The 27,216-nt window shown below is 41.3% G+C and overlaps 1 protein-coding gene across 2 annotated transcripts in view; it reads right to left on the reverse strand.

The window, feature by feature from the left end:
- Positions 1-27,216, reverse strand: part of RALGAPB (Ral GTPase activating protein non-catalytic subunit beta) — a 60,922-nt gene that overhangs the window by 20,955 nt on the left and 12,751 nt on the right. The window contains exons 6-17 of one of the 2 annotated variants that reach the window (XM_083873267.1): positions 23,088-23,219; positions 21,961-22,139; positions 19,512-19,660; positions 19,191-19,407; positions 11,970-12,171; positions 10,426-10,593; positions 9,801-9,915; positions 9,417-9,564; positions 6,573-6,637; positions 6,273-6,405; positions 4,176-4,297; positions 1,963-2,145 (exon numbers count right to left, since the gene is read on the reverse strand). In XM_083873267.1, coding sequence (XP_083729393.1) covers positions 1,963-2,145; positions 4,176-4,297; positions 6,273-6,405; positions 6,573-6,637; positions 9,417-9,564; positions 9,801-9,915; positions 10,426-10,593; positions 11,970-12,171; positions 19,191-19,407; positions 19,512-19,660; positions 21,961-22,139; positions 23,088-23,219 — 1,813 coding nt within the window. Of the gene's footprint in view, positions 1-1,962; positions 2,146-4,175; positions 4,310-6,272; positions 6,406-6,572; positions 6,638-9,416; positions 9,565-9,800; positions 9,916-10,425; positions 10,594-11,969; positions 12,172-19,190; positions 19,408-19,511; positions 19,661-21,960; positions 22,140-23,087; positions 23,220-27,216 lie in introns of both variants that reach the window. The other variant, XM_083873266.1, reaches the window with a different exon arrangement.

Below are 27,216 nucleotides of genomic sequence, written 5' to 3' on the forward strand. Positions count from 1 at the left end.
AAAAAGTTTTTGCTGGGGGCTAGGTTTGTTCCTTTTTTTTTTTTTTTACTGTAAAGATTTTTTTTTTCCCCATAAGTTACTAAGGAGACTAAGTGTTGGGTATTTAAAGGGTGCTTGACCAAAACAAAGAGGTGGCCAAAGTTCGGAGGGGGAGATAATGGAGTTCTGAGGCAGGTAAAGGACTGAGCTGGAGGCAGCTTTGCTCTGGCATTCGGGAAGAGAGAACAGCTGGGTTGCTGCCTGCTTCGAGAGGAGTTCATTGTCGCCAAGGGGGTCCAGTCCTGGGAGGTCTGCCATCACCTGCTTGCCTGTCCTGGAATTCTGAGCTCCTTTGCTGACCCGCTGGAGCTGGGTCAGCCCTGCCCCTTTTTGCTACAGTGTCACCCTGCACCCCCCTGGCCTGCTGGGACATCCTGCCCCTGCCCACTGGGGACATCCTGCCGTTCCAGCCACCAGCCCAGGACTCTCCACTGTTCCAGCCTGGTGTTCCGAGAATTCCTGCAGGGGCACCAAGACCAAAACTGCCCTGGGCTTTTGTGAAGCAAAGCCCTCAAGGTTCTTGGTACTGTTTTGTTACTAATGCTGTAGTTGTTGTTTTTGTTTGCTTTGTTATACATCCTAGTAAAGAATTGCTATTCTTACCCCCATTCTTTGCCTGAAAGCCTCTAACTGCAAATTTATAATTGGAAAAAAAGCGGGGGGGTGGTTTACATTCTCCATTTCAAGGGAAGCTCTAGCTTTCCCTGGCAGCTTTCCCTGTCTTCCCAAACCAAGACAGCTTTCTAACAGAGCAAAATTAACCAGCATTGGGCTGAAAGGACTATGTATGAAGAACTGCAGCAAGAGTTTACAGAGTAGCATTGCAGCAGGTGAAATTAAAAGCAAATGTAAGAGAAGGCACCTGGAAAGCTGCATTTTTAATACTTGCAAATGCAGGGAAAGGTTCTCATCTGACTATCATGACTCAGGAATGCGCTACTCAGTGTCCAGTACAAAATGCACACAGTATTTAATACTATCTCCTTATAGCAGCAATTAAAATAAAAAAAGACCATAACGAAATGGAATAAAGCATTATGCAACTGACTTAACACAACCTGTGCCATATCCAGGGAACCTATCCTATTGCAGTCACCTACTGCCACGCCAGTACTCCAAGGCACATGCAGAAAGCATCTTCATTTAAAGTTCTGCTTGTGGGTTTTCAATCTTCTTTTTTAAAAAAAAATAAAAAATTATATATGTTACAGAATAGACAAAATATAAAGATATGTAATGTTCTATCTAAAAAGATAACAAAATATTACATAATACATACATATCTATTACCTATAAAAATACAGAAAGATCACTAGAGTCAGCTCTGAAAGAGACTAACTAATGAAAACGTGCATTCCAAATTTTTCATTTTTTCTAAAGCAGCAGGGCAGAAGGCAACTGAAAACATGTTTCCCATTTCCTGCTCTTCTCAAGCTTCCCAAGTAAATTCCAACTTATATTGAGCTATGCTTTGCTCAGTTTCTACAAAAATCAGTGAAACAAACTCTGATTATCAAAATATTAGCATCAAAGGAATTCTGTTTAGCCTAGAAAATGCTTTAGTCAGGTAAGAGCTGAGAAATGAGGAGAGTCATGGCTATCTGCAGCAGGTAGCTATGGGTACCCCATTCATTCTGTATTTCTCTTTTGGTTTTTTCCAGGTTTCTTTTCTTTTCTTTTCTTCTAGTTTCACAAAGAAAGAAGAAAGATTGAGACATTGCTAACGTAATTGTTTGCCAAGCACTGTATTGGAGAATAAAGACCAGGAATTAAAGTTCAGAAGTATTTTGCATAGAAACAATTTTTGAAATTCTTAAGAAAGCTAAGCAAACCACACTATTTTAAAGTATCGAGAACAGACAGTTTGGGCACAGAAGGCATTTCAGATGCAGCACTCAAAATTTATCCACTGGAGGATCTGACCTTCTCATCCAGCATGTCGGGGTGCTCCGTGAGCCAGACACAGAGGCACTGGAAAGCTGCCACAATCATGGAGTGCAGGTCCCGGGAGTGCAGCGGGGCTGGGCGACTGCATTGGTAGACAATGTAGCTGCACACAGAGCTGATCGCGCGCTTCCGATCCAAGGGATCAACCACCACCTTCACCTGCATCAACAAGGGCAAGAGGGTAAGAATTCCTCCACAAAAATCTTCGAGAGAAAAAATAGTTTTTCAAAATATTCTAATACAGTTTTAAGAAACAGCAATAAACAGCTGAGCTCTTTTTGGATTACAGCTTAAAATTATGGGAAGAATTATTTAACAGTGATGGATATTGAAACAAAAAGTAAAGAAAAGCTGCACTGAAGTGTGACCACATTGCATGGCTTGGTTTCAAAGAGCAGGGGTGGTACCAGTGTGGCTTGGTAAGAAACAATGCAAGCTTAATTTGTAGCATTCAATTTATTCTTTTTCCACAAATGCCTCTTCTTCAACTCTAGCAACCCATTCTGTATCTCCAAGAACCCATTCACTGGCAAGTCTCCCTTCCATAGGGCTTCATTCTGCTCAAGTAACTTTGCCCCAGACATATTCTCAGGACACTAACTTTCACCACTGGTAAAAGGAACAAAAAATCCATCCTTGGACAAGCAGACTGAAAAAAACCCCATAACCTCTTCCCCAAAACTCACTGCAAATACCTCCCTCTGCTTCTTTCCCAGCTCAGGGCTGCAGAGAGCAAGGCTCCAGATGAGGTGGTCAGGAAACAGCACAATGAACTATGAGGATCTGCACTGTAAGGCTGAAGAACTGAATTTCTCTTTTCTTCTCTCTTATTCACAACTTGTGACTCAGCAAAGGAATAGATGGATTTTTCTACTCTGTAGCAACTGACCATGAAGGAAGGTGGATGGACTTGCTGGTGCCAGGACTGAAGTCTGGCAGCTGTACTCCACAAATGGGAGTGACAATTCAGAGCCCCAGGACTTAGCTAGAACATCCTTCAGAAGCTCAAGATCTACAGCAGAGTCCCCCCTCAAGACAATCTTTTGAAAGGCAGGTTTGTGAACCAGCATTCTTGCAGGAAACAAGATTTTTAACTTTTCTAAGTCCCACTAATAACCTAGTGCTGAACAGAAACAAGATAGGGCAGCCTCTACCTGAGAAAGGCTTTGGGATATGTCACCTCCGAAGATACAAGCAGAACAAGTCCCCACTGTGGTTGTGCAGGAAAAAGTGATCTCTTTTTTTCCCCACTTTGTTGTAAAGGGGAAAGATATTCCAGGGCAAGAATTAACTTCAGCTGCATGAAAGTTATACAAAGACTACAATATTTAGCATTAACCTGGGGATACATCTGTAGAGATATTTCCACATTCCCATAACCCTGCAAGAAAAAAAACCAAACCAAACCAAGAAGACCCTGGCTTAATTACATAAGCTACAGAAAGCCCTGGTTCTGTATGGTGCTCTATAAGATTCAATAATACACATTAATTCATTTCAGAACATTTTTAAATACATTTTTCAGTTCATGCTACTGCAATAGTGAACAAACGCCCAGTCCAATACGGCTTAGTGTTCATTTAATGCTCTAAAAACTGCCTGAGTTACACATTAAAGGAGATCTGTTGAGTTCCTGAGGGATTATGACAGGAAATGCTGAATCGTCACACCTGGTTATCATGGCTCCTCTAAGTACACTGGATTTTTGCTTAACATAGGCCATGAAGTCTAGTCTGGACACAAGAGTTCTCAGGCAGAAAGGAGCATTGTGCATTTCAACCCTTCTCCCCCACCTAGTAGCTTTAGTTTTAATTTGTGTTCATTGAAGAACTGTGTGCAGATAAAGCTTTGAAAAAGGCAACACTTCATATTAATACTGTGTATTAGCAACACACTACATTTTGTAAAGCTCTAAAAACTATTTCCAAGATGAGAAGAAAGGGGAAAAGTGATACAATAGAAGTTTCAGCTAAAAGACATTCCCAGGCCACGTGTCCTTTGAGCCACAGTGCGTTTACACTGGGAGAAAATTACCTACAACAGCAGTGCAGTTTCTTTTTCATTTCCAAACAGAATAGTTGCTGACAAACTCAGCCACAGAAATCTGTTCTGTGGCATGACTTTCATCCAGGCAGGACTACAAGCACCCTGTGAGAAGGGGCCAAAACACACCAAGCTACATATCTCACCTTTGCCAGTCCAGAGAGCAGTTCCAGGGCAGCCAGAGAGATACTCATGTCCTGCCTCCACTGGGAGTTGAGCCTTTGGGTTACCAGGTGAATGCTGCGGATCAGCAATCCAGCAGCTGTATCTGTATGAAGAGCTAGGATATAACCCCAAAACCACACACCACAGGGAGGGAAAATAACTAAGCATTAGTGACAAAAAGCAAAGCATAGGCACAAGGCAAAGCAGTCGCAACACAGACACAAAAACTCTAACCATCTCCAAACTGGTTTATACCTTTTGCACAGGTTAACTCTCTCATGTACTCTCCAGGCATTATACAGATCCATTCAGACCAGCTAGCTCAATTTAATTTTTTTAAGACATTTTGAATAATCCCAAAGCTCTGCTGCATTTTTTTAGCAGCAGAACAGCCACCTTCAGGTTTTGCTAATGTACTTAAATTGTCTGTCACGTTATGTCTTTCAGTCTCTGGAAAATATAGGCATCGGTAATGTATATTAAATGTTAGTAGCTGGACTGAGGAACTACAGAGCACATGTAATTTCAGATATCTGTGTCAGAAGTTAACCATTCTTTCGACACCTAATGTTTATCAGAAGATGCACTAGTTCAATAGACATAGATAATGAAAGAATCAGTGCTAGAGAAAAAATTATTTTTAACCTTCTGTTTCCTTGAACCTTTAACTCAAAATTAATAATAGAAAATGTTTAAAATATCAGTTGCTCTCACTTCAAAATACTACAACAAAACAAATATTATCTGTACTTGTTAAAACTGAAGTAGGCAAATTAATCTCAGAAATAAAAAACTGCTCGATGACTAGTTTAAAGAGACATGAGAACTATGACAGATAAGGCATATCCTTCCCAAAATTTAAATTACTTTATTTAACACTCAAGAATTATGTCCAATGTCACACCAGGAGCAGATTCAAGAGTCTACTATGGGTAAACAGTCACAATAAACCATCTTGTATTCAATTTTCTCTTGTTTGAAGCATCCAGTGGAAACACAAATTCTTTTCATAAGCTCCTTACAACTTTACCTTCTGTACACAGGAAGTCTTAAAAATCCAATAAAATGAACATACTACAAAAACATATTTCAAGTTATGTCATGGTATGAAGACTGTAATTCAAATATTTGAAAGATTTTTTAAATCTTACAAATGAATATTTTCACAAGCACTTGCCTATGAAAACCCACATAAATTAAACATGCAATTCAACTGGTGTAAAGAAAACTAGCACGTTGATAATTTCAAACAAGCAAATCCTGTAGGAAAAGCACTAATATGCTTACATGAATCCCTAGAATATACTGAAACTTTTCCTGATAATCTTCCTCCTCTTGCTATTTACAGAACTAGATAAAAAAACACCACCAAACACTTCTGGTTGGTGATGATAGAATTGTCAGTCTAGGCTACAACACAATAAAGGTGATTAGTTCTCACATTTAATTGGCCAGCATCAGTTAAACTGAAGACCAATAGAGCAAATGAAATTGCAGGATCTTGACAGTCAGACAGCTTACCACAGATTTAGAACATGGATTTTACTATAGAGAGTCAAAAATGGACAGTACAAGACATAGCCAACTAAAGTTAATGACTAAATTCTATTGTTATAACATATGACATATCAGAAGCATTCTGCTTACTTGCTCTATAAAAGCCAGAGTCCCTGAAATGTTCTTTAAATGTGGTTTAAGAAAAGGTGCTGCAGAGTTCAGGTGAGCATTTGGAATGCTATCAAAACGAATGAAGCAATTAATGTACACTTCGTGTACAAATATCCCATTCTTGTTGACAGAAACTAAGTGTCTTGAAAAACTAAGTTAAAGCAAAGTTTGCAAATACCTTTTTCAGAAACTTTTACATTCTGATTTTGAAAATGTTAAGAGTCTTTTAGTAGGGCTAAGACAACCATTGGAAGGGCACTTGTGAGTGTCGACTTGCAGCACACAGCTAGGCTATCCTCCTGGCTTCCAACACCTGGGCACATTAATGCTTTAGCCAGAACTAGAACAGCAAAGCCAAAAAACATCAACCTGGCATACCATGACAGGGTTTTCCAAAGAGCTATCCTTACCATAATCCCTCAGGAGGGCCTGTGCTGGCCGCTCACTGTCGGGCGTCGTGGGCTCTGTGCTGCCACCACTTGCAGTGCTAATGCCACTATTAGTGCGACTGTGGCTTTTGAAAAGGTTGTTTTCACCACCATTCTGCAAAGTGAAAGGCAGTTTAGAGAGATGAAAAAATTTCTGAGCTCCCCATGCTCTCAGATACAGAGATCAAACTTTGAGATGCTACCTGAGCCCCATTCAGTAGCAGGTAAAGTGAGGAATGCATTCTTTCTGAAGAAGTAACTTCTTAAACAAAAAGTACTCACCATTTCCATCTGACAGCCAATGGCTTCTAGCAGTGCTGAATCTTGAACAATATTTAACATTGCACCTGCAGAATCAGATAGAAGAAGGTGACAATGGACTACAGCAGAATTCACTACTAAAAAATACCAAGCAGCACAGAAGGTTTGCAGCCTTGTTTTACAAAATCTCTTATTAAAACACAGGACTTGCTTTGAGCTTAGCCACTTTGAGGCAGATGAAAGTTGAGACAGAGCATGCTTCCAGCTGCTAAAAATGCTTTGAACATAGTCTAGAAAAGACTGAGAGGGGATCTCATCATTACATATCAATTTCTCAAGGGTGGGTGTCCAGAGGATGGTGCCAGACTCTGTTTAGTGGTACCATGAAACAGGACAAGGAGTAAACTAAAATACAAGAAGTTCTACCTCAACATGAGGAAAATCAACCTTCCATGTAGGGTGGGAGAGCACTGGAACAGGCTGCCCAGGGAGGTCATGGAGTCTCCCTCTCTGAGGACATTCAAAACTCACCTGGACAGGTTCCTGTGTCACCTGCTCTTGGTGACTCTGCCTTGGCAGGGAGTTAGACTGAATCATATCCAGAGGCCTCCTCCAGCCCCACCTGTTCTGTGATAGGTAATTCCTCAGTTTGGAAGGATTTTGGCTTCACAGAAGGGCTGGAGTGATTCCTTGTCTCACACCAGACTGTGCTAATTTAAAAACTCAAGTTATGTTTAAGGATATCCCATTAGAAGTTGAGTTCATAATCTGAGGTGGGATACACTGAAATTCCCTCTGCCCGAAGTTCTCACCAGCCTGTCACTTCCCATGCTCTAATTTCCATCAGTGCCCAAAATATTGTATTCAAGAAGTTCATGCTCTTAACTGCAGGGGTCACCAACCCCACTGCATCCAAGCTAGTCAGGACAGAGTTCTCTCCTCAACATCAGGAAGGTTTAAATTCACTCAAATCAAAACTGCTGATGTGTCTTAGCTAAACTAGGGTGAACAGCCTGTATTCTGCTTGGCAGCACTGCCTCCAGATGATGAGAGAAGAAGCACTAAGGACATGGACCTGAAACTGACTGACACTGGCACATTTGGTGGCTTCAGTTTTTATTTTCTGCATCCTTCCTCTGTCTCATCCATCAATGAACATTTAGGAAAACACAACTTAGTCTATGAAGGGAAATGACAGGACAAGGGGGAATGGTTTCACACAGAGAGGGCAAGGTGAGGTGGGCTGGCGGGAAGAAATTCTTCCCCGTGAAGGTGGGAAGGCCCTCGACACAAAGAAGCTGGGGCTGCCCCTGGACCCCTGGAAGTGTCCAAGGCCAGGCTGGACAGGGCTTGGAGTAACCTGGGCTAGTGGAAGGTGTCGCTGCCCAGGGAATGGGGGTGGAATGCATGGTGGAATAGCAGGATGGAATGACATGAGCGTTAAGGTCTCTTCCAACCCAAACCACTCTGTGGTTCTATGAAATGCACCACTCACTGCCAGACATTTATCAGCAGATTGAAATAAACCCTGCTTCTGTTGAGAAGCTGGTGGCACATGTGAGAATTTCTGGCTAAACTGGAGATTCATGAATCCCCTCCAGCTAAAGCCAGTAGGAAATAACTTCACATATGGAAACAGGATCTTAAGAGAAGGAATACAAGGGCAGGTAATCTGGCAGAGACTAGCACAGGAACAATAATTCCCAGCAGAAAAGCCATTTAAGGTAGAGCACCCACCCAGTTGGCTGCAGACCAACTAGGTGTGGAGGGGCATTGGACCACAGGAGCGGGATTTAACAAAGCATCACCCCGAGGTGTCAGATATAGTACTGGAAGGTGGGACAACCTCAGGTGCACCAACATTCTGAGAGTCTCACTTGGAAACCACAGATATCCTCACCCCTTCACCAGCAGTGGGTGCAAATTATTCTTTCAAATTATTCCCCTCTAGTCTTTAGTGAAAAAAGAAACTGCCTAAACTATTGCAAGGTAACTTTCTACAAGTCTTTGCAGAGTTTGATTTGTTTCCCTTCCCTTAACTATGCACATCATTTTCTTGCCCTCTCCTGCGAACCAGGTAAACTGTCTGCCTCTCAGAACAAGGCAGACCCCTCTCTCACACCACAAGACTGATGGTTTTTTAAATAAACAAAAGGAAAGTGGTAAGGGCAAGAACACCATCACATTGAAAAAAGCACTTCTAAAGAGAGAAGAATAAGGGGGACAAGAAAGAATAATAGGCATTTACATTTGTACTTATCTGAGAACATACTTAACTTGACAGATTATGCACTATCCAAGTTTTCATCCTCTACTTCCTGAGTACTCAGCATAATGTTAATCCACTCACTACCTCCAAGAACAGTTTGCCAAACTGTGCATAGTGCAGCTCCACACTCTATTTTCCAAAGCTTTTCTCTGACAATCTACACACTGCTAAACAAATGTCATCAGTATTTTGCCTATGTTGGCCCACCAGTCACCAGTATGTCAATAGCTTTCTTAGGTTTAGCTGTATCAAAATCTAAGGTTTTCTCTTGAAATCCATTAGTCAGGAATCCTTCCTAAAATTATGAGATTTTACCTATTTCCATTTCTAGTTATGACTGACTTTCTGTGCTAGAATGTGCTTTACTTTTGCCTCTACTTTTCAAGTACCAGTTCACGTAAAAAAGGGGAGATTAACAAAAATGTGAGGTTTTTTAAAGTGTTTTCATGGTATGAGGAAGATTACGCAAATGACATCTTGCCAGGAATTTAAACGTTCTTGTGAAGCAACACATCACTAATAACCCATACTATCCCAGGACAGATTAAGACAGACAGTTCTATAATACAGTTAATAAATAAAAAAGCTGAAATAACCTAGTATCATTTGAGTGTTGTTGGGATCAGTTTCTGTTTGCAAAGCTCCTATAAGGATATTCACAAGCCGCAGCTTCAACGACAGGAATGTTACTGGCTTATCATATGCTGAGCTGTCATCATTGCTGAATTTCCCTTCCAGGACAACCTGAAGAAAAAATACACTTATTTCAGTATCAATTAAAGATCATGTCAGCAGGGTTTCAAAAGTCAATGTCCACAGCACACGTTGTTATCGGCACCTTGTAATATGGTCTTACTGTTTCACATTCACTGAAAGAGTTCCAGTGCTAAAGAAAACACCCAATATAACCCACAACCCATCCAAATTCCACTCCCAGGAAAAGAAAAATAGAATGCAAAACATAGTGATAAATGTACTACCTCAGACTTTATTGTTCCAAAATGATGAGGGAGAGGCAACAGAGATAGCAAGATGTTAATGGAAGCTCTTCTTAGCTCTGTGGGATTTACATAGATTTTAAACTTTGAGAGTTCCCTGCAAATCAAAGCATCAGACAGTTAATGAACTTTTCACAAGAATCTGGAGCCAAACGCAACTAAGTTAATATTAAATATACATCCACCCAGTGGTCTTAAGTAATTTGCAGTATGCAATGTAGCTGTCGGGTATCAAGACATAACACATACATTGAAGAAGGCACGAAGAGACTACTATTAAGTGCCTAGCTTAGCAAAACATTGAGAAATCTATAAAGCTCTGATAAGAACCTACTCCAATTTCATCAGCCTAAATTATTAATTTTTTACATCAATGAGTATGCAGCTAACAACTCATATTTCATTTAAAATAAGCACTATTATTGCTTTAAAGAAAAGAGCATTAAATAAAACTGAAAATTTGAGCTTACACAGCATTGCTATTATCATCAAACACACACACAGTGGGCCTCACATCGCAGAATTTCTTTGGTGAAATTACAGAGGAATGACAAAAGAAACATCTTCCAACATCTCTGATGATGTTTATATGGAAATGGCAACTTACCTGTCAGGTAAAATAGTTTCCAAAGCTGAAATGAAGTAGGGAACCACAACATCAATGCCTTTCAGGTCACAGCAGAACAGAGGAGAGGAGTTTAGAATAACACTGGCAAGAACTGGGTGGCAAACGAAATCTGCTATCTGCAAACCCTGAATTAAAAGCATGTAAAATCTGACAAAGAAAGATAAGTTTTAATTATTTGCACATAAAATCATCAGAACCCCACATGATTCTGCAGCCACTATTTGATCTTGTCTATATAAAACACAGTACATTTCAAAAACAGAGCTCAGAAACATTGATAAAATTCTTCCCTTATGTTACTTGAACACAGGCAAGCACACCTGACCAGCCTTAATAAACCCTCACACATTAGAGGTATTTCATATGAAAAGCCAGTGCAGCAGTTTCACTGAAATCTTGTTGCAACACGCAGACTGGGAGCTGAGTAAGCACAACCAGCTGGTTACCAGCAGCAGATCACCTGCTCTCCACTACTCCCTTCCCATAAAAGGGTGAGAGCAAGACCTTGATTTTAACTCCTCATCAGGAGAAAAACACTGTGAAATCTTGGGAGAAGAAGTGGACAGGATGTCAGGACAAGACACACTGATCAGCAATTTGGAAAACAAGACCAATCATAACATCACAGCCACTTCAAATGAAAAATCAAGGGCAGAAAGCCAGCTGCTCATCATCCTAGAGCAGTTAGCTTCTTTTGCAACTTCTTGTTAGAGAACATGTATGCCCTCTTAATTGCTTCAAAAGTCTTGCAGACACAGAGGAATCCCACTGACTGGGAAAGACAAATATGAACTATCTATACAAAAATACTACAACATTCAAGAAATAAAATTGTTCAGTCTTTTGGGAAGTTTTAATGCCATCTGGGACAAATGTACCTGAAGAGTATGAGAGAATAATGATTTAAAACTGATTCTGTGCCTCTAGCATTTGCTATTTTACATAACAAAAATTTGTGAAAAAGGTATACTATGACAAGCAAAACTGCTTCATTTTTCAGATATAAAACTGAACACAGAGGTAGTTCAAACACAACTGTTTCAAATAATGGGATATTACTGCATTTCAATAGTCAGAGGGTAAAAAAAAAGCAACTACAAAAAAACCAAATCAAATTATATTTGACAACACAAGAACCTTTGTGGTCTAATAAAGTGTTCAAAATCTTATGCCTGCACACTTATTTTTTCCATCTGAACAATATTCAGTGACAAACTAAACAAAAATAAAAATACAGGAAGCAAGAAAGCACCAAAGAAAATGTTCCTTCCACCTGGAGGCACTTTAAGGTACTCTCCTTCAACTGAAGTTTGAAGAAAACCCAGTGAAAAGCAGTATCAGGAAAATGTGAGAGAAGAACAGTGCTGTGCTTAGCTAGAAATCCCACCTCCAGCCTCTGAAGGCCAGCTAGGTGTTTTTAAACTGGCAACAAAGGGTTCGGACAGCAAGTGAATGCTATTCACTGGGAATTAGTCTGCATCATAAAGTTACACCAATAAAGCAACTGGAAGATAGGTTAATACCGGGATAGGTAAGCTGGCAATATTTCCTCCCCAGTCTTCTTGCTACAAAATATCCTACACAGTGTCCCGCATGCCTCTGCCCTTCCTGCTTCATAGTTGTCTGGGAATTCACTTGCATCAAACATGGGGTTGGAAGCCATAGTGTCTGTGGACATTTGGGATCCTTTCCGGCGGAACTCCACACTAGCCTGTGTCGCTATAGCTGGGAAGAGAAAAAACAGTGTTTCACTATGCGTGATAATATACAGAATAGGCTCATGGGATCCTGGACACAAAGATCAAGTCCAATTTAGTAGTTAACATGAAGCTATTAGTTCACTGTAGAAGTATTTGTGGTGTACCTAACTTGTTTAGAAGTATTTGTGGGTGTACCTAACTTGTTTTCTTCATAAGGATAACAGTAACTGACTTTCAGACCTTCACATCCTAGAGACTGTCCCAACTTTTTGCTGGGAAGAGAGTGCTTATATCCAATACTACCTGCCTACCCTCCCTGAAAGGGCAAGGATCTGTATCACCTGGTTCTTATCCCCACAAAAACAAAATGCCACCTTCCCTCGTTTCCTTAAAAAACAAACAAAAACATTTCAGTGGCGCTATTACTATTGACCTCCAAGGAAGTGCTTAATTTCCAGCTGGCCAACCCATCTCATGCTGCCCTGAACACCAAGCAGCTTTGATCCAGTTTTGTTGTACAAACATACTTATTAAAGAAATAATCAAAAAAATTTTAAGCCCCATATGAGAAAGGGAAGGTTGTGGAATCCCATTCTCCTAATTTGGTCCCTCTCTCCTCACATGATCACTAAAACTGCCAAATAAATAAGAGAGCCTCCAGGCAGCAGTTATGGTGGGCTGGCCATCTCTTGCTCCCGATCCTATAAGAAGCTCCACAATCCTCTCAGAGGGTCCTAAGCTGGTTCTGCCCAGCCCTGTGCTCCCCTTCCCACAGGGCAGTTCTGCCAGTCCAAACCACTCCAGTCCATGTCTTCCATGGAGAGATTTCTGGTGTCCCTTTCACACATCAGCATTGTATGGATACAAGACCACTCGCTCTGTTGGGTCCACCCTTTCTTCCAAGATAGCTACCAAAACAAAATATATACTGCACTCAATGTGACTTTTTTTTTTTTTTCCAAATTTTCCCCCTCTTCCTTGGACAGCTTTCCTCTAGGATTACTAACATCTTAAAGAGTGTGTTCTTGTTTTTAGCTAAGACTAGATGAATTTCCAAAACTTTTATAAACTACAAAAGCAAACAGCAGACAATGTGTGCTCCTGACATAATCACACCTGTGTGTTTCTACCAGCAAAACAGAACTTCTGTCTCAGCTCTGGGACACTGGGGAAAAGCAGGTTCACAGTCAGCCTTGAAAAACAAAGGCATGTTAACACTTTAGCAGTTGGAATACCTGATAATTTACAGATAGGGTGCTTTTTTGTTTTGTTTTAAAGGAAATGTCTTAATGACAAGTGCCTACCCCTAATTTTTTGTTCTCAAATCTATCATTTAACCTACATTTACCTCATAATTTTCATTGACGTTAAGTAAAAATAAGTACAAATCTTTATGCATCTTCCCATGAGCCGTTTTTTGTCCTAAATAAGCTATCCAGCAATATACTGTAGTTGGAAAAAAACACTACATGCACAATGCATACAAATCAAACACTAGGTCTGTAAAATAAGCTTTAAGTAAAAAAAACATGGTTAGTGCAAAGTCCTGAAATTCATGACATGATCACAGACTAAAGTACAGAAAAGATGGGACTGATTCAGGCAGATTAATTTGCTTTTGCCAACAATTCTCCCCATTCAAAAACACACACAAAAAAAATTATTCGTCTGTTTCAAGTAAAAGTGCAAAAGCTACAAGAGACAATGAGAATGAGTTTACAAATAAAATATGGGATTATGGAAAAAGAAAAGCATGACCGCAATTAAGGAAAAGCTACTGGTTCCTACTTACAAGATTTATAAGAAAGAAGAATTTGGATAAAAGATGCTGCAAGATAATAGAAATAAAATGGAAACAAATCAAAGGACAGCAGTAGTTATAAAATACTTTTAAGATGGTGAAATCGTAATATAAGTTAAGAAGCTTTTAGCTTTTTAAAAAATAGATTAAAAGCTTTATGATACAGCAAGCTCGTTAAACACATAGGAAATTGGCATACAGGTCCAAAATTATGGTTTTGAAAGTACCATGCAAAACAACGAACAGAAAGTTACAAAATACGACTAAAATTTAGAGCTGTTCATATCAACATACACCAGTCCTTTAACATGTATTAACCCTTTTCAGCTCACAGACCTGTCTCCATGTCACACTGCACATGGAGCATACACCAGGCTATCCTAAGGCTCCTCTGAATTGGGGTATGTCTTGCAAGGGGAAAGTTACTTACCTGCAATCTCCTCACAGCAGTACTCCTACTTCCAAACCAGCAACTGTATTACAGCTCCCATTTCCCTAAGCCAAATTGCTAACAATCAGAATACCTGAGCATGCATCCCCTGACCACCAACTTCATTAACAATCCTCCAATGCAGAAACAAAAGGTAGAACACTCACAGAAACATTAACATCTCAAACAATGTCCTGAAAAAGAAGAGAGTAAGAACTCCAGCAGCCACAAGCTGGGGAGGGCTACTTCTTTGAACAGGCAGGGTCAGACCTGTAAGCAAGCCTCTCAGCAGCACTCACTATGACCCCAGACAGGGCTGCTTAGAATTTGCTTCTAGAGCCCCACAAACATTCTATGGGACACTGATGACAGTAGAGCCAGAAGAGGTGAGGGTAATGATGTATCCTAAGGCTCTCCCACTGCCAACAGCCTCTGGGTGATACCAGCAAGTCCCTGAGGTGTCTCCTGCATTTGCTAAAAGCTGCGCAGCTGGCATCTTTTATATACAAGGATTGAGAATGAGCCCATCAGATTGGAAGATTCAGCTGCTGCAATGCTGCCACAAGGTGCTGGTGAGACTCTACCCACTCTCAGAGGCTGAGGACAGTAGGTAGCAGCAGCACACACCGTATGGCCAAGCTTGTCTGAAACACATCCTGCCAACTGAACGTGCCCTGGCACAAACACACATACCCCAGGCTGTCATTCTTGGTTAACCTCGTACAAGCTCTGTAGCCAATTTCTTATACATGTGTTATCTATCATAGGGATCTATTTATCCCACACTATCAGCTACATAAATGCCACACACCCACCTGATTCTAACGACTACCCCAGCAGGATCCAGCTGCCTTTAAACCACCTATGCGTCTTCCAACAGGCCATTTTTACTCTCACCATAACATGATGATGTTTATCAGCTGCCCACCATAAAGCTTCACCATTAAAGTTTGTGTGCAGAAACTAAAACTTAGTAAGGATACTCAAGGCTCAAAAGTGTCATGTCAGTGATGGAAGATCATTGCTCTGAATCCAAACAATGACAGAGGACTACCTTGCAGGACGGGGCTCAAAGAGCAAAGAAGACAACTGCATTCCAGGTGATAACCTCCACCAGTAGCCCACTGTATACAGATGACTTCCAGCTAATCTTGAGAGAGAACAATTCTCTCTTCCCAGAGACAGACAAAACCAGAACAACCACAGAAGTGGAATACCTACAGTTTTCCAGTCAAGAGTCAGTACAAGTTCACTCATGAGATGACAGAAAATTGAGTATCTGTGAGGCAGCAGTTAACCTGACAGAATCAGCAGAGTTGAGGCTGAAGGGGCCTCTGGAGATAGTCAGCCATCCCCTGCAAAGCGGGGTCAAGTAGAGCAAGTTCAGTTGCCCTTCTATCCATTTAGACAGTTTTTTCATCTCAAGACTTACAAAAAGCTTGACATTTTTTCCACCTATTGTTTTTCACTACTTCCTCTCTGGAGGTTAAAGAGCTCCAGTGGTAAAACGTGCAATCCTGGGACAAGGAAAAAAGGAAGGCTAGAGGGGCAGTCATTCACATCAGCCTTGATCAAGTGCTCATTATTTCCTACAGCTCATCAAAAAGGTGCACTGTAAGATGGGACAAGGACAATGTGTTTGGCGTGTGTCTCCGCAGGATTTGTTTAAAAAAAAATCAAACTAAATTCTGAACTAGAGCTTGAGATCATGGCTCATCCACAGGGCCCCTGGTAGGCACTGAACTGAGCTCATAAATGTCTCTTTGGTAATCACATCAGAGGGATTCTCACTGAGGCCGTGCTGTGCGACGGAAGAGGACAGAGAAACACACACTAGAAAACACAGTGTTCCAGAAGTGCCCCAGGGCACAGGGTCTCTACAGAACCAAGGAGCAGGTTGCAATACTTTTGCAAAGTGGTCCTCAGTCCTCCAGCTGGCAGCAAAACAAAGAAGCCATATTAGACAGCCAAAAGAGAAGGAATTCCTAACTGCATGGCATTGAAACAAAGCAAATATTAGAAGGGTTTAAAGCTGCTGAGGTCTTATACAGCTGCAGTTCCAGACCTAAAGAAAAATATTGTGTATGGGCCAGTGGAAGACAATACTACATGGAAAAGCTGATTTTAAGTGCAGACATGTGCCAGTCAAAACAGTTAAAGCGCCCATAAAAGTAATAGTGCTTCTTGAAGCTAATGCTAAGATTATCAACAGCAGTGTCAGACATGGTAAGAGTATTCCAGCTAGTGGCTGAAGTGTCACAGCTACAAAAGATAGCAGATGGACCAAGACATACAGGAATAGCCAAACTACAGCTGTAAAGCATCAGATTTCTTTTGGATGTCTTTCCTAAGGGTAGAGACTGTGGCAGCTAACTGTCCCTTCTCTGCTGGACCCTCCTCCTTCAAACCACATCTACAGTGGGCAGCAGGAGCAGGTGGATTGTGGGCCTGATATTTCTGGGTCTGAGAGATTTTAGCCTGCTAGCAGCTGCTAACTTTTTCCCAGAGAAAAATTTCTCAAAACAATCTTTGCAAACTATCCTTTCTCAAAATAATCTCTCTCCAAGTAGTGTTCTGCTGTTTCTCTAGTTAACCAATGAAATTAGAAAAGTGTCGTTCCTATTCACCAATCATGTTAAGTCTGTATCAGAACAGCTTATAAAAAATAGTAAGAATTAAACAATAGCCTTCTTTTTCTATGCTCTTTGCCTTCTGAAATATTTGGAGTCTTTCTTTCGCGTCCTACAGTGACAGTAGTGCCAGAGTGTGCAGATCTAATTGTCACTGATGGGCCCCACTTCTACAATGGGGAGGTCCTAACACAGACCCCTTCTGGCCCACTTCATCAGCCATCATAGCACCTCCTGCCTTATGTTCTTCAAGGAGGAAAAGACTTCACTTAGAGGCATCAGGCATCACAGGTCAAGTTCCCAGAATAAAAACTTTATGATTTGGATTTAAAGCGCATTCAAAAGACACTGATGCTTCAAGTCAGCAGAAACTCCAAGGGCCTGGCCCTTTACACCTCTTGCTCATTTTCCCACCTTAAGCAGAGGCTGAGCAAAAGGATAAATCAAGCAATCAGAGTTTGGGGCCTCTCTACAGTATTTCAGAAGCAGGGGTCCATACTCAGTTCTCTCTCCTTCAGCCAGCCCACCTTGGCACTATTGTGACCAGTGACCTTACACAGCAGTAAAAACACCCTGCAAGGGCAGCAGACATTTGTCTAAATTCCCGTAAGTTAATTCTGTCTTCCAAATCACTAAAAAAGCAGGACATGACACAGACAGGCTCCTGGGCCTCCATCACTGCCTCAGAACCACTGCTGCTAATACACAGCAGTTCATGTGATGTGCAAAGACTGGTCTCACTACAGATAGCTTGTAAGAGCACAGAGGAGAAACAGATTTAACTCAATTTGGAACAGCTGTCTCTAGTTTTCAGAAAGCCAGTAAATATCCCTGTAAGGCTAGTCACACAACAATTTTCTGATTGCTATTAGGTGATTTAAGACATTGCATATATGAACAGAAGGCCCTGAAACCCCTTTAAGGAAGTTAAACCTTTCATTTTGGTTGACTGTGCACTTCTGCCAGCATAACAACACCTCTGTTTACAGCTGACACTTTTGCATAAGCACCATCTCAGCTGACATCCTTCCTTTAGAGGTCAAGCATTTCATTAAAATCACTGACAAAACAGATTATGTCAAAATTAAAATTATCTAATCAATCTGAAAAGCACTAAATGTAATAATACACTAAATGCAACCAAACACACCCTCAAAGGATGCTTTGCTCCTTCCTAAGCTCAGCTGCTTCCCTAGCCAGGCCTTTTACAAAGAGATCCACAAAGAAAACTTTCAAAAACTATGCACTACATACCTAAAAACATCTTTGGAAGATCCCAAATCCTAAGCTTTCACACAGGAATTTGACACAATAAACAAGGAAGACCACCAGTTTAACTGCAGCTGTCAAGTCCCACTATACATCCAACTTGCTACAACAACTGTCTTTCCCCTAGTTTTTCTTAGGTCAGTGAGTTACTGACTGATTGATTGATAGATCTCCTGGAAAAGTTAGCAGACCTTCAAAGTACACCAGGAACAGGAAAAACGCAAAGAATTAGAAAGATTACTCATTTTTGAATATTATCACCGAAAGCAAGATGAGAGCTAAAAAGCCTCTCTGAGCAGAGCACTAATTCTGCTATGATATCTCAAAACATCTAACCTCTGCAGCTGAGCAAAGCACAGGAGACAAATTAAGTTTGGCAGTTAAGGGTTGAAGACACAAAGATATCAAATCATTAAGGGAAACACACAGCAATCATAACTGATGGACATAACTTCACTGGCTATTTTAAGGACTCTTGTTTTCATAACACTATAAAACCAAGAAGTACCGCTTTGTGCACTATGTGGAGCAACGTAGGACAGTTTTTCACATATTAAAGAGTCAATATAAATAGTTCCTATTAATCATAGACACTCAAGCAGGTTTCAAACTAAGAACTGAAATCCTACCATATGATTTCCCTCATTTAATAGCATTTTCCCCAATATCATAATTGAAAGTACCATGCTTGTTAGAGCAAGGGAGTATTTAATAATAAAAAGTGGGCTTTTCTGAACTTTGAAATCCCCAAACAGCTGCTCAGCTAATAGCAGATGCTGGCTCAGCTCAAGGGATTAACTACAATGGAGCACTTCAGATTTTAGGTTTTTTTGGATTATATGTGTTCATCTTGCAGATAGGAAGTGTCCATAAAACAAGGAAAAAAGTGTACATATATTTTTTGTAATATTTACCAGTCATGCTGCTGTCTCTGTTTATTCCATTATGAAGTTTACAGTGAACAAATGCTGCATCAAATAACCACGATCCAAAGAGGTTCAAGATGCTGTTAACCTTTGGCCTGCGAGGAGCTGGAAGTGGCCGAGGCTCAGAGCTTGTCTGGTTTGGGCTAGAGAGTGGAGAAGTAGAGGAGGGTTGGTGCTGCACTTTTGAAGCATGTGCAGTAGTTACCTGTTTGAACAGAAGAACAGATCAGCTCCTAGAATCAAAGAAATTACATCCTCTAACTGAGGAAACGATCCAAAGGGTCAGCTACCCAGAGTATGAAATCTTACAGTGCTGGTTTTCATCGTCACTTTGTTCACAGTCACTGCCCGATGCCTCCGGTTATGGGGTGGAGTGGTGTTGGTAGCAGTGTTCTGGGGCATGCTCAGCCTGTTCACTGGTGTGGGTGGCGCGCTGTCTGACCGGGGTCGGGAAATGCCTGTAAGGCCAGGAATAAAGCAGGCTTTCAGCAAGAATTCCATGGGCTCACAGAGCAGGCTATTAGTAAGCAAAGGATCCTTTGGTCAATAGCCACGCCTCCCCATGTTCCCCAAAACAGCAGTAGCAACAAAAACACCTCTCCCTATTTTGCTATTAGCAGAAATAAACACATAAGCAAATGAAAACAGTAATTACATAAGATAAGCAATTGATTAAAAACTACCAAAGGACCCCACACCTTAAGGCTGTGAGAAATGGGAGACAGGAGGAACCAGTCTAGAAGCAGGCAGAGGGAAAGGGACAAGATTCACTTGCCAAAGACAATTTCACAGCTCACTTCTGCCAAAATTCAGATGCCTCTCACCTTTGCCTTTCCTTCCCAATCATAATTCCCACACCTTTTTCTGAGACATCTCTAAGATGTCTGGCCCTTAAAGCCAACTTAGCTCAATAATTTAAGATGAAACCCATCCACCACATAGCTTTCTGCTGGGTTTGAGCTGAATCAGCTGCTGAACAGTCAAATACTAAGGTGGTACACAAGATAGAGTAAGAAAGCAGAGCAAGCTAAAATTTTCTGGCAGTAGCAGAACATTAGACCAGTTTTTATCCAGCTTCAAGGAAATTCATGCTCTTCTCCATCCAAATCAGAAGCAACACAACTTCTGCAAAAACTTAAAGTGATAAACACAATTTCTGCGCATTTTAATGAATTCCAACACCCTCGTGCCCATTTGAAAAATGAAGTGGGGAACCAAAGTGCTTGAGAATTTGACACAGATTTTTTTTACCATTTCAATTAAAGCACTGAAGTGTTTTTCATAACACATTACAAAACAATTTGCTCCTGCTAAATCATCAGTGTTAGACCCCAGGCAGAGTATGCACTATGAAACCTATTGTTTTGGTACATTTGGCTGGAAAAGAGGATGCACTATTTTGCCAAACACATCATGAGATGAGATGTGAGACCAGAGAGAACAAGATAAAACCCAATGTTTTAGCACTTGTGACAGAAGGTAATGAGCTCTCTCATCAGCCTTCACTGAAGAGCTTTCTGCAGCTCTCAAGTCTGCCCAAGCACACTTTCCCATTCCATACCTACAGCCTTAATTTAATTTTAATTAAAAAAAAAAATCTCTTGTGCCCCAATGCATTGTAGTCTCCATCTCTGCACTCCAGGTAGGCTATTATCACTCTGAGTGCTTTATCTTGCCACAAGATCTTAAATGTCTGATTCATAAAACCACTGAATAGTTTGGGTTCAAAGGGACCTTAAAGATCCTCCATTCCATTCCTAGACATGGACAGGGACACCTTCCACTAGCCCAGGTTACTCCAAGTCCTGTCCAGCCTGACCTTGGACACTTCCAGGGATTCAGGGGCAGCCACAGCTTCTCTGGGCAATCTGTGCCAGAGCCTCACCAACCCTCCACAGGGAAGAACTTCTTCCCAATATCCAGTCTGACCCTACCCTCTGTGCCCCTAGAGCCCGCTCTTCTCCAGGCTGACGGCCTCGTTCCACTGGCAGTTTTTTTCTTAATACTGTTTACATATCTGCTCTAGTCTCCCGCAATCTCTCATCAGCTCACACTTATGGCAGATGACACTTGTTTGCACGCATTTAAGCAGAAAAGCAGCTGGAGACAGGCAGCTCTTCCAAGTTTACAGCAGCATGAACTCCCTAAAGAATTTTCAGTAGGTCTCAAGCATACGAAGTACATGCTTTAAATTTCAGATACTCCATCCTGTTACTTAAAACTGACAAGCCAGAGCTACTGAGTTACTAGCAGACCCAAGAAACATGACTTCTACTCAGCACTAGTAGTAACCCAACTGTAAACTAAGGGGAACTCTCACAAAGATCTGAAGATGACAGACTAAATTCAACACCTTATAAAACAGGCACACAGCAACTGTCACAAAGATTAGAAACATGGTGGTGAGTGCTCACAACATGCTAAAGCATAACACTTGAATTAGTGATTAGATGAAAACAGAAAAGAAGCCTTGTTTGGGAAAGAGATCCCTGGTTTTGTTTTATTTTATATTTCTGATTTATTTATTTGCTTTGCATTTGAAACCAAGCCCATCTACAACTTCATGCATTCAAATGTTACTGTTCTATACACAAATTTTTTTAGAAGTGATCGGAAGTCTCCTCCTCATCAATTCCAGGATATACTTGCAAATGATAAATTGTTATTGGTGTATTTAGGGAGAAAACAGATTTAAAGAGAATAAAATAATGATTAAGTTAATATTTCTAGCTATCCATGGGTAAGACAAAAGCATTACCTAGGAATGCATCCACTAAACAGCTGATTCCACGCATGGCACGAAAGAATATTTGAGGCAGATGTTTAAGGCAGGGGTACTGATTCAGTTCTTGAGTCATCCCACTCACATTCAGAAACTGCTCCTGAAACTTGGGGGTAGAGCTAATAATGGCTGGGTTACTCAAATCCACAGGATTACTGCACAGAAAAAGAGCAAAATATATGTTAGTCAGTTTAAGAACAACTGTTAAGATTTTAAAAACACTTGAAAATGCAATAGTTTAAGGCACTTAAATAATACCACAAATCAGCATCCAATATCAATACATTTTAGCTGTCACTCCATCACAGGATGGCAATTTTCACTTCCTGGGTTGGCAGTATATAACTGTCTTAACTTCAAACATTACCCAAACACACTGAACAATTTTAGTAAAATAAAATAACCAGAGCACACATTTGCTAGACTAATTATTGCAGTAATATTAATTACTTACGAGGTCTTTTGAACCCAGTTAAGAGTTTCTTTAAGCAGTCTAATGTTTATCTAGCTTTTACTATTAAATGGTATTTTGTATTAATTGTTTAATAATCTGGCCATTGAGAGCATTGATGTAACGCCATGTCCAAAAGATTTTAAAACAAAACACAGCATTTGGTTCACCTGTGCATTTAGGAAAGATTAACATGTATGGTAAAATTAACTGTACAGATTTCTTAATAAAAATAAATATATGAAGATAAACACCCATTTTAAAAATAAATTGTAGGTTAAATTTAACCTGGAGAATAAATGGAAGTTGTATGCATCTCCAAGAACTATTGTTCAGCTCTTCCTGTTTGTTATCTCAGAGAAATAAAATTCCATTGAACTCTTGTTTTTCAGATCCTCCAAAATGCCAAATAGCTAAAGTAGTTTTTAATTAACTGAAGCAGTTTACATTTTGAAAGAGTCAGAGTTCAAAGTTGAACATCACCACTCATGGCCTGCCCTGAGCTGCTGCATAGCACTGGCACAACAAGTCTCTGATTTTATTCTATTTAGACGCTTAATCTTGGCAATCTCCAGAGGAATCTTTCATTTGTCATGCAAATGTATAGAGCTGATGCAAGAACACGAACAATGGATAGCTGTAATTACAATACCTCAGCATATGTAAAAAGCGAAACCATGTTTGTGCAACGCACTCATTATCCATTTCAAGAGGAATCAGACCAGCATCTTCATCAGGAATTTTGAATGGAGGAAATGAAGGTCCATATGTAAAACGCAGCAACCTAGAAAGCAAGTCAGACAGACCCCATCCTTCAGATCATACTCCAAAATTTAGAGCCCCAAAGGTATCAGCAGCTCACACATGAGTCCACAGGCAACAACGCAACATCCCAAGTTTTCCTAGATATCCCCATTTTATACAATCACTCAGCCCTCTTACAGCCTTGGATGGGGCACACCTGGAGCCTGCCTAAAGCTCCAGCCAAACCGAAGAGCTATTAAGGCACAACATGCCTCATCAGTTCTCCCATCACTTAGCCAGAGGGGTCACCAGTTATCATAGCCCCATGAGCATCTGGCAGGACTTAGATGTGAAGGATAGAGATTTTTTTTTTTTAAAGAAAGAATTCAAGCCCTTATCCTCACAGCTCTTTAGCTCAAGGTTTCAATGACACCAGCAAGTCATATTAAGTTGCAGTTCTAAATTCCAGCTTATGACTGATGACCTACACTGTACCCCAGCACCATGAGCAGCACACACTGTTGACCTAGGAGCAGCAGAGGACTTGCAACCCACAGTTTAGTGAGTTCTTCAAAACAGACACACCACATCTCCCAGAAGCTGGGATCTACAGACCAGCAAAGAACAAACCAGTGGACCAGTGCCATGAGAGCAATGCTTGGACAAATGTAGATTTTTCCAGAAAAGAGTTATAACTACCTGAAGACTCACCAGTGACCTTCACTGAGCTCCTGCTATCTAATCTGACCCCTGCTTCATATCCAGCTTCACCAAATTACAGTTCAATTTGCCTGATCACCAATCTTGATGTTTTCTAAAGGAATGGAAGAGATCTGCATTGAACTTTCACAATATCCCAGCATCCCCAGAAATCAGTTTGTCTTTCCCTAAGCTAACTTCCTTGCAATGGTCAGGAAATTACCCACTCATCCTTACTCACTTATAAAGCCACATAGTTTTATAAAGTCATCACAACTATGAGAAGAGGAGGAGAAAAGTCGTCTATGGCTGACTCCTAAACCAAGAGTCAAACAGGCTAAATTTCCATTTTCCACTTCTCCCAACAGTGGGCACTACAGTAACCTGAAGCCAACTAATGTAAGTGTCTGAAATCGCAGCCTATTTACAGTACCTAGCCTGGACAGAAGAGCAAAAGAGGTTTAGGACAAGAGACCTTCTCCAGATGCAAGGATGATGAGGAATCCATTCAGTGCAGGAGCTGGTGGTGCAGCTGCAGTAACAGCTGGAAACTGAGCTCCCTGAAGGAAGACTGGGAAATGCTGACCCTGTGCATAACAAAGGGCACTGGACCTGTGGCCCAGACAGGTGCTCAGACACTGCAAGAGCTGAGGGCTAGGGAAGAAGAACTGAGACTTGCACGAGCTTGGACTGTGAAGGGATAAAACCCAGGAGTCTTTCGTTGGGGCTGCTCCTTGGAGGCACCAGCTCAAGCTGTTCCTGTGTTACTGTGCCAGGAATAAAGGGCTTTATGGAACAAGACATCTGAGACTCCCATGGGAAGCCCAGGGGTTGAACTGGTGAGGAAAGCTGGTCTGCCTTTGAGAGTGGGGCATGCAGGGAGTCAAGCAGGGCACTCCTAGGCTCACTGGAGCTGCTGCTGCAAAGGAAGTCCCAGAAGTTAAAGTCGCTGGTGGTGGAAGAGTGACTGCCAGAGTCTCGGAAATGGCCAGGCTGGGAACTTTCCTTAACATCAGAAATACACACATCTGTACCAGGCAGCAAAAGCTCTCCAGCCCTGTGTCTACCTACATTTAGTGCCCAGAGGTAAGACCCCATGGTGTGTTTTTGCTGAGGAATTATCTGGCCCTAAACCAAAAGAGACTGGGCCAACCCCATGCATGGTCATGCCCCACACCACTGCCTGGCAAAACAATGCACTGCTTCAGTTCTCCCTGTGACTGCAAGAAACCAGTTGTTCAAAGAGCATGATCAAATCTTTAATGACATATGGGACACTTTAAAGAATTATTGAAGACAGAAATAAATTTTAAGCCACACATCCATCCAAGACAGTTAAAACACACTTAAAGCAATCTAGATGGGGTAAAAGTACTACCTATTGGTATGGCAACACAATTAAGACTCCCGTTTCATCCTGCTAAAAATCATAGCCAAAGACACAAATTAACACTGCATATCTGCACAGATTTCCAAATATAATTTTCCATATGGTTTTAATTTGAAACATTTACTCTCAGCTTATTGCTAATAACCCAATTCAAAGAACTGTTTACTAAAACATTTTAACTGTTTGAAGCTGGGGCTTCATTGAAGTATTAAAAATGCAGCTTAAAATACCACTGAACTTAAAGCCACCTCAGAGGAGAGTAACTTTCCATGTATCAGGCATAAACCAACATTACTGAACACAGACTAAAACATTCCAGAAATCCTGCAGACTCCTGTGCACCAACAGAACCAAGACTGTTAGTTAACAGTGGGAGTGAAAATGTAGGCACAGTGTGTGGTGCAGAACACCAACACATGTTTTGAGACAGAGCTGTTCTTTTCTGATCAGTGAATCATGAAGTATTTTCCGTTATATAATGCTACATCTAACAAGCTAAAAATAGCTAAAGAAATAGCGTGGGAAATACACAGAACTTGTACTGCAGCTTTATTTCCCAGGGGCTTAGCAAATAGCTGCATAACCAAGAAAAACCTACCCACACTTCACACTGACAGGTAATTCAAAGGAAAATTTTTCAAAGTTATAATAAACCTTTGTAGAAAAATACACTATTGACTATTTCACAATGCAGCAATTTTAACACATCTTTGAACTTTCACAGAAATAAGTTACTGATATTTCAGGAGAGCTGGAAACAACCCTCTTACAAACAATTAATTCAGTTCTTTACTCCAAGAGTCTGATATTTGTCCCACTAAGTCTGCATACCAAAAAGACCTCAATACTAAGGATACTGAAACTCTCCACACTGTTCAGTGGAGAGTGTTTGGCTTATACTACAGCCAAAATTCTCCTGCAACCCCCAGATGTGAGTGTTTCCTTGATCATTTTGCAGGTGACACTGAGGTGGGCAGGAGCTGACCTGCTAAAGGACAGGGAGGATGTCTAGAGGGATTTGTGTAGGCTGGATCAAGGGGCTGAAGCCACTCCAAGAAGTTCAACCAGGCAAAATGATGGGTCCTGCCCTTGGGTCACAACAACCCCAGAGTCACAAGTTTAGAGCAGAGTGGCTGAAATGTGCCCAGTAGGAAAGGCCCTCGGGGGTGCTGATCAACAGCAGCTAAACAAGAGCCTGGTGTGCCCAGATGGGCAAAACACTAATGACACCTGGCCTGTATCAGCGATGGTGTGGCAGCATGACCAGGGCAGCAACTGTCCCCTGTGTGGGGCACTGGTGAGACACCTCCAATCCTGGGGACAGTTTTGGGCCCCTCATGGCAAGAAAGATATTGAGGGGTCGTATCAGAGAAGGGGCCAGAGCACAAGGAGCAGCTGAGAGAGCTGGGAGGCTCTGGCTTTTCAGCCTGAAGAAAAGGAGACCCAGAGGGGACCTTCCCATTCTCTACAACTACATGAAAGGAGGTTGGAGCCACCAGAAGGTTAGCCTATTCTCCCAGGCAACAAAGGACAGGACATGGGTAAATGTCCTTTGTGCCAGGGGATGTTTAGGTTGGATGGAAAAGGTTGTCAGGCACTGGTAGATGTTACCCAGGAGAGTGGTGGAGTCACCAAAGGGTATTAAAGGACTTGTGAATACGGCACCTGGGGACATGGGTTAGTGGTGGGCTTGGCAGTGCTGAGGGTATGGTTGGATTTGATGATCTTAGAGGTCTTTTCCAACCTAAACAATTCTATCATATATGATCCTTACTGTTACCATACCCAGCAAGACTTGGTACAGCTCTTCTCCCCTGCTCTCTAGAGCAGAGAGCCTGTGGTGTGCCACTGGCCCATCACATCTCCACAGCCAGGGCAGAAGTGCCAGGCAACTGTAACAGTTTCGGCTCCACAGGGTCCAAGCAGAGTCCAAGAGTCACCTCAAACC

The sequence above is a fragment of the Zosterops lateralis genome, assembly GCF_965231275.1.
Source record: "Zosterops lateralis genome assembly, chromosome: 16".
Classification (NCBI taxonomy): Eukaryota; Metazoa; Chordata; class Aves; order Passeriformes; family Zosteropidae; genus Zosterops; species Zosterops lateralis.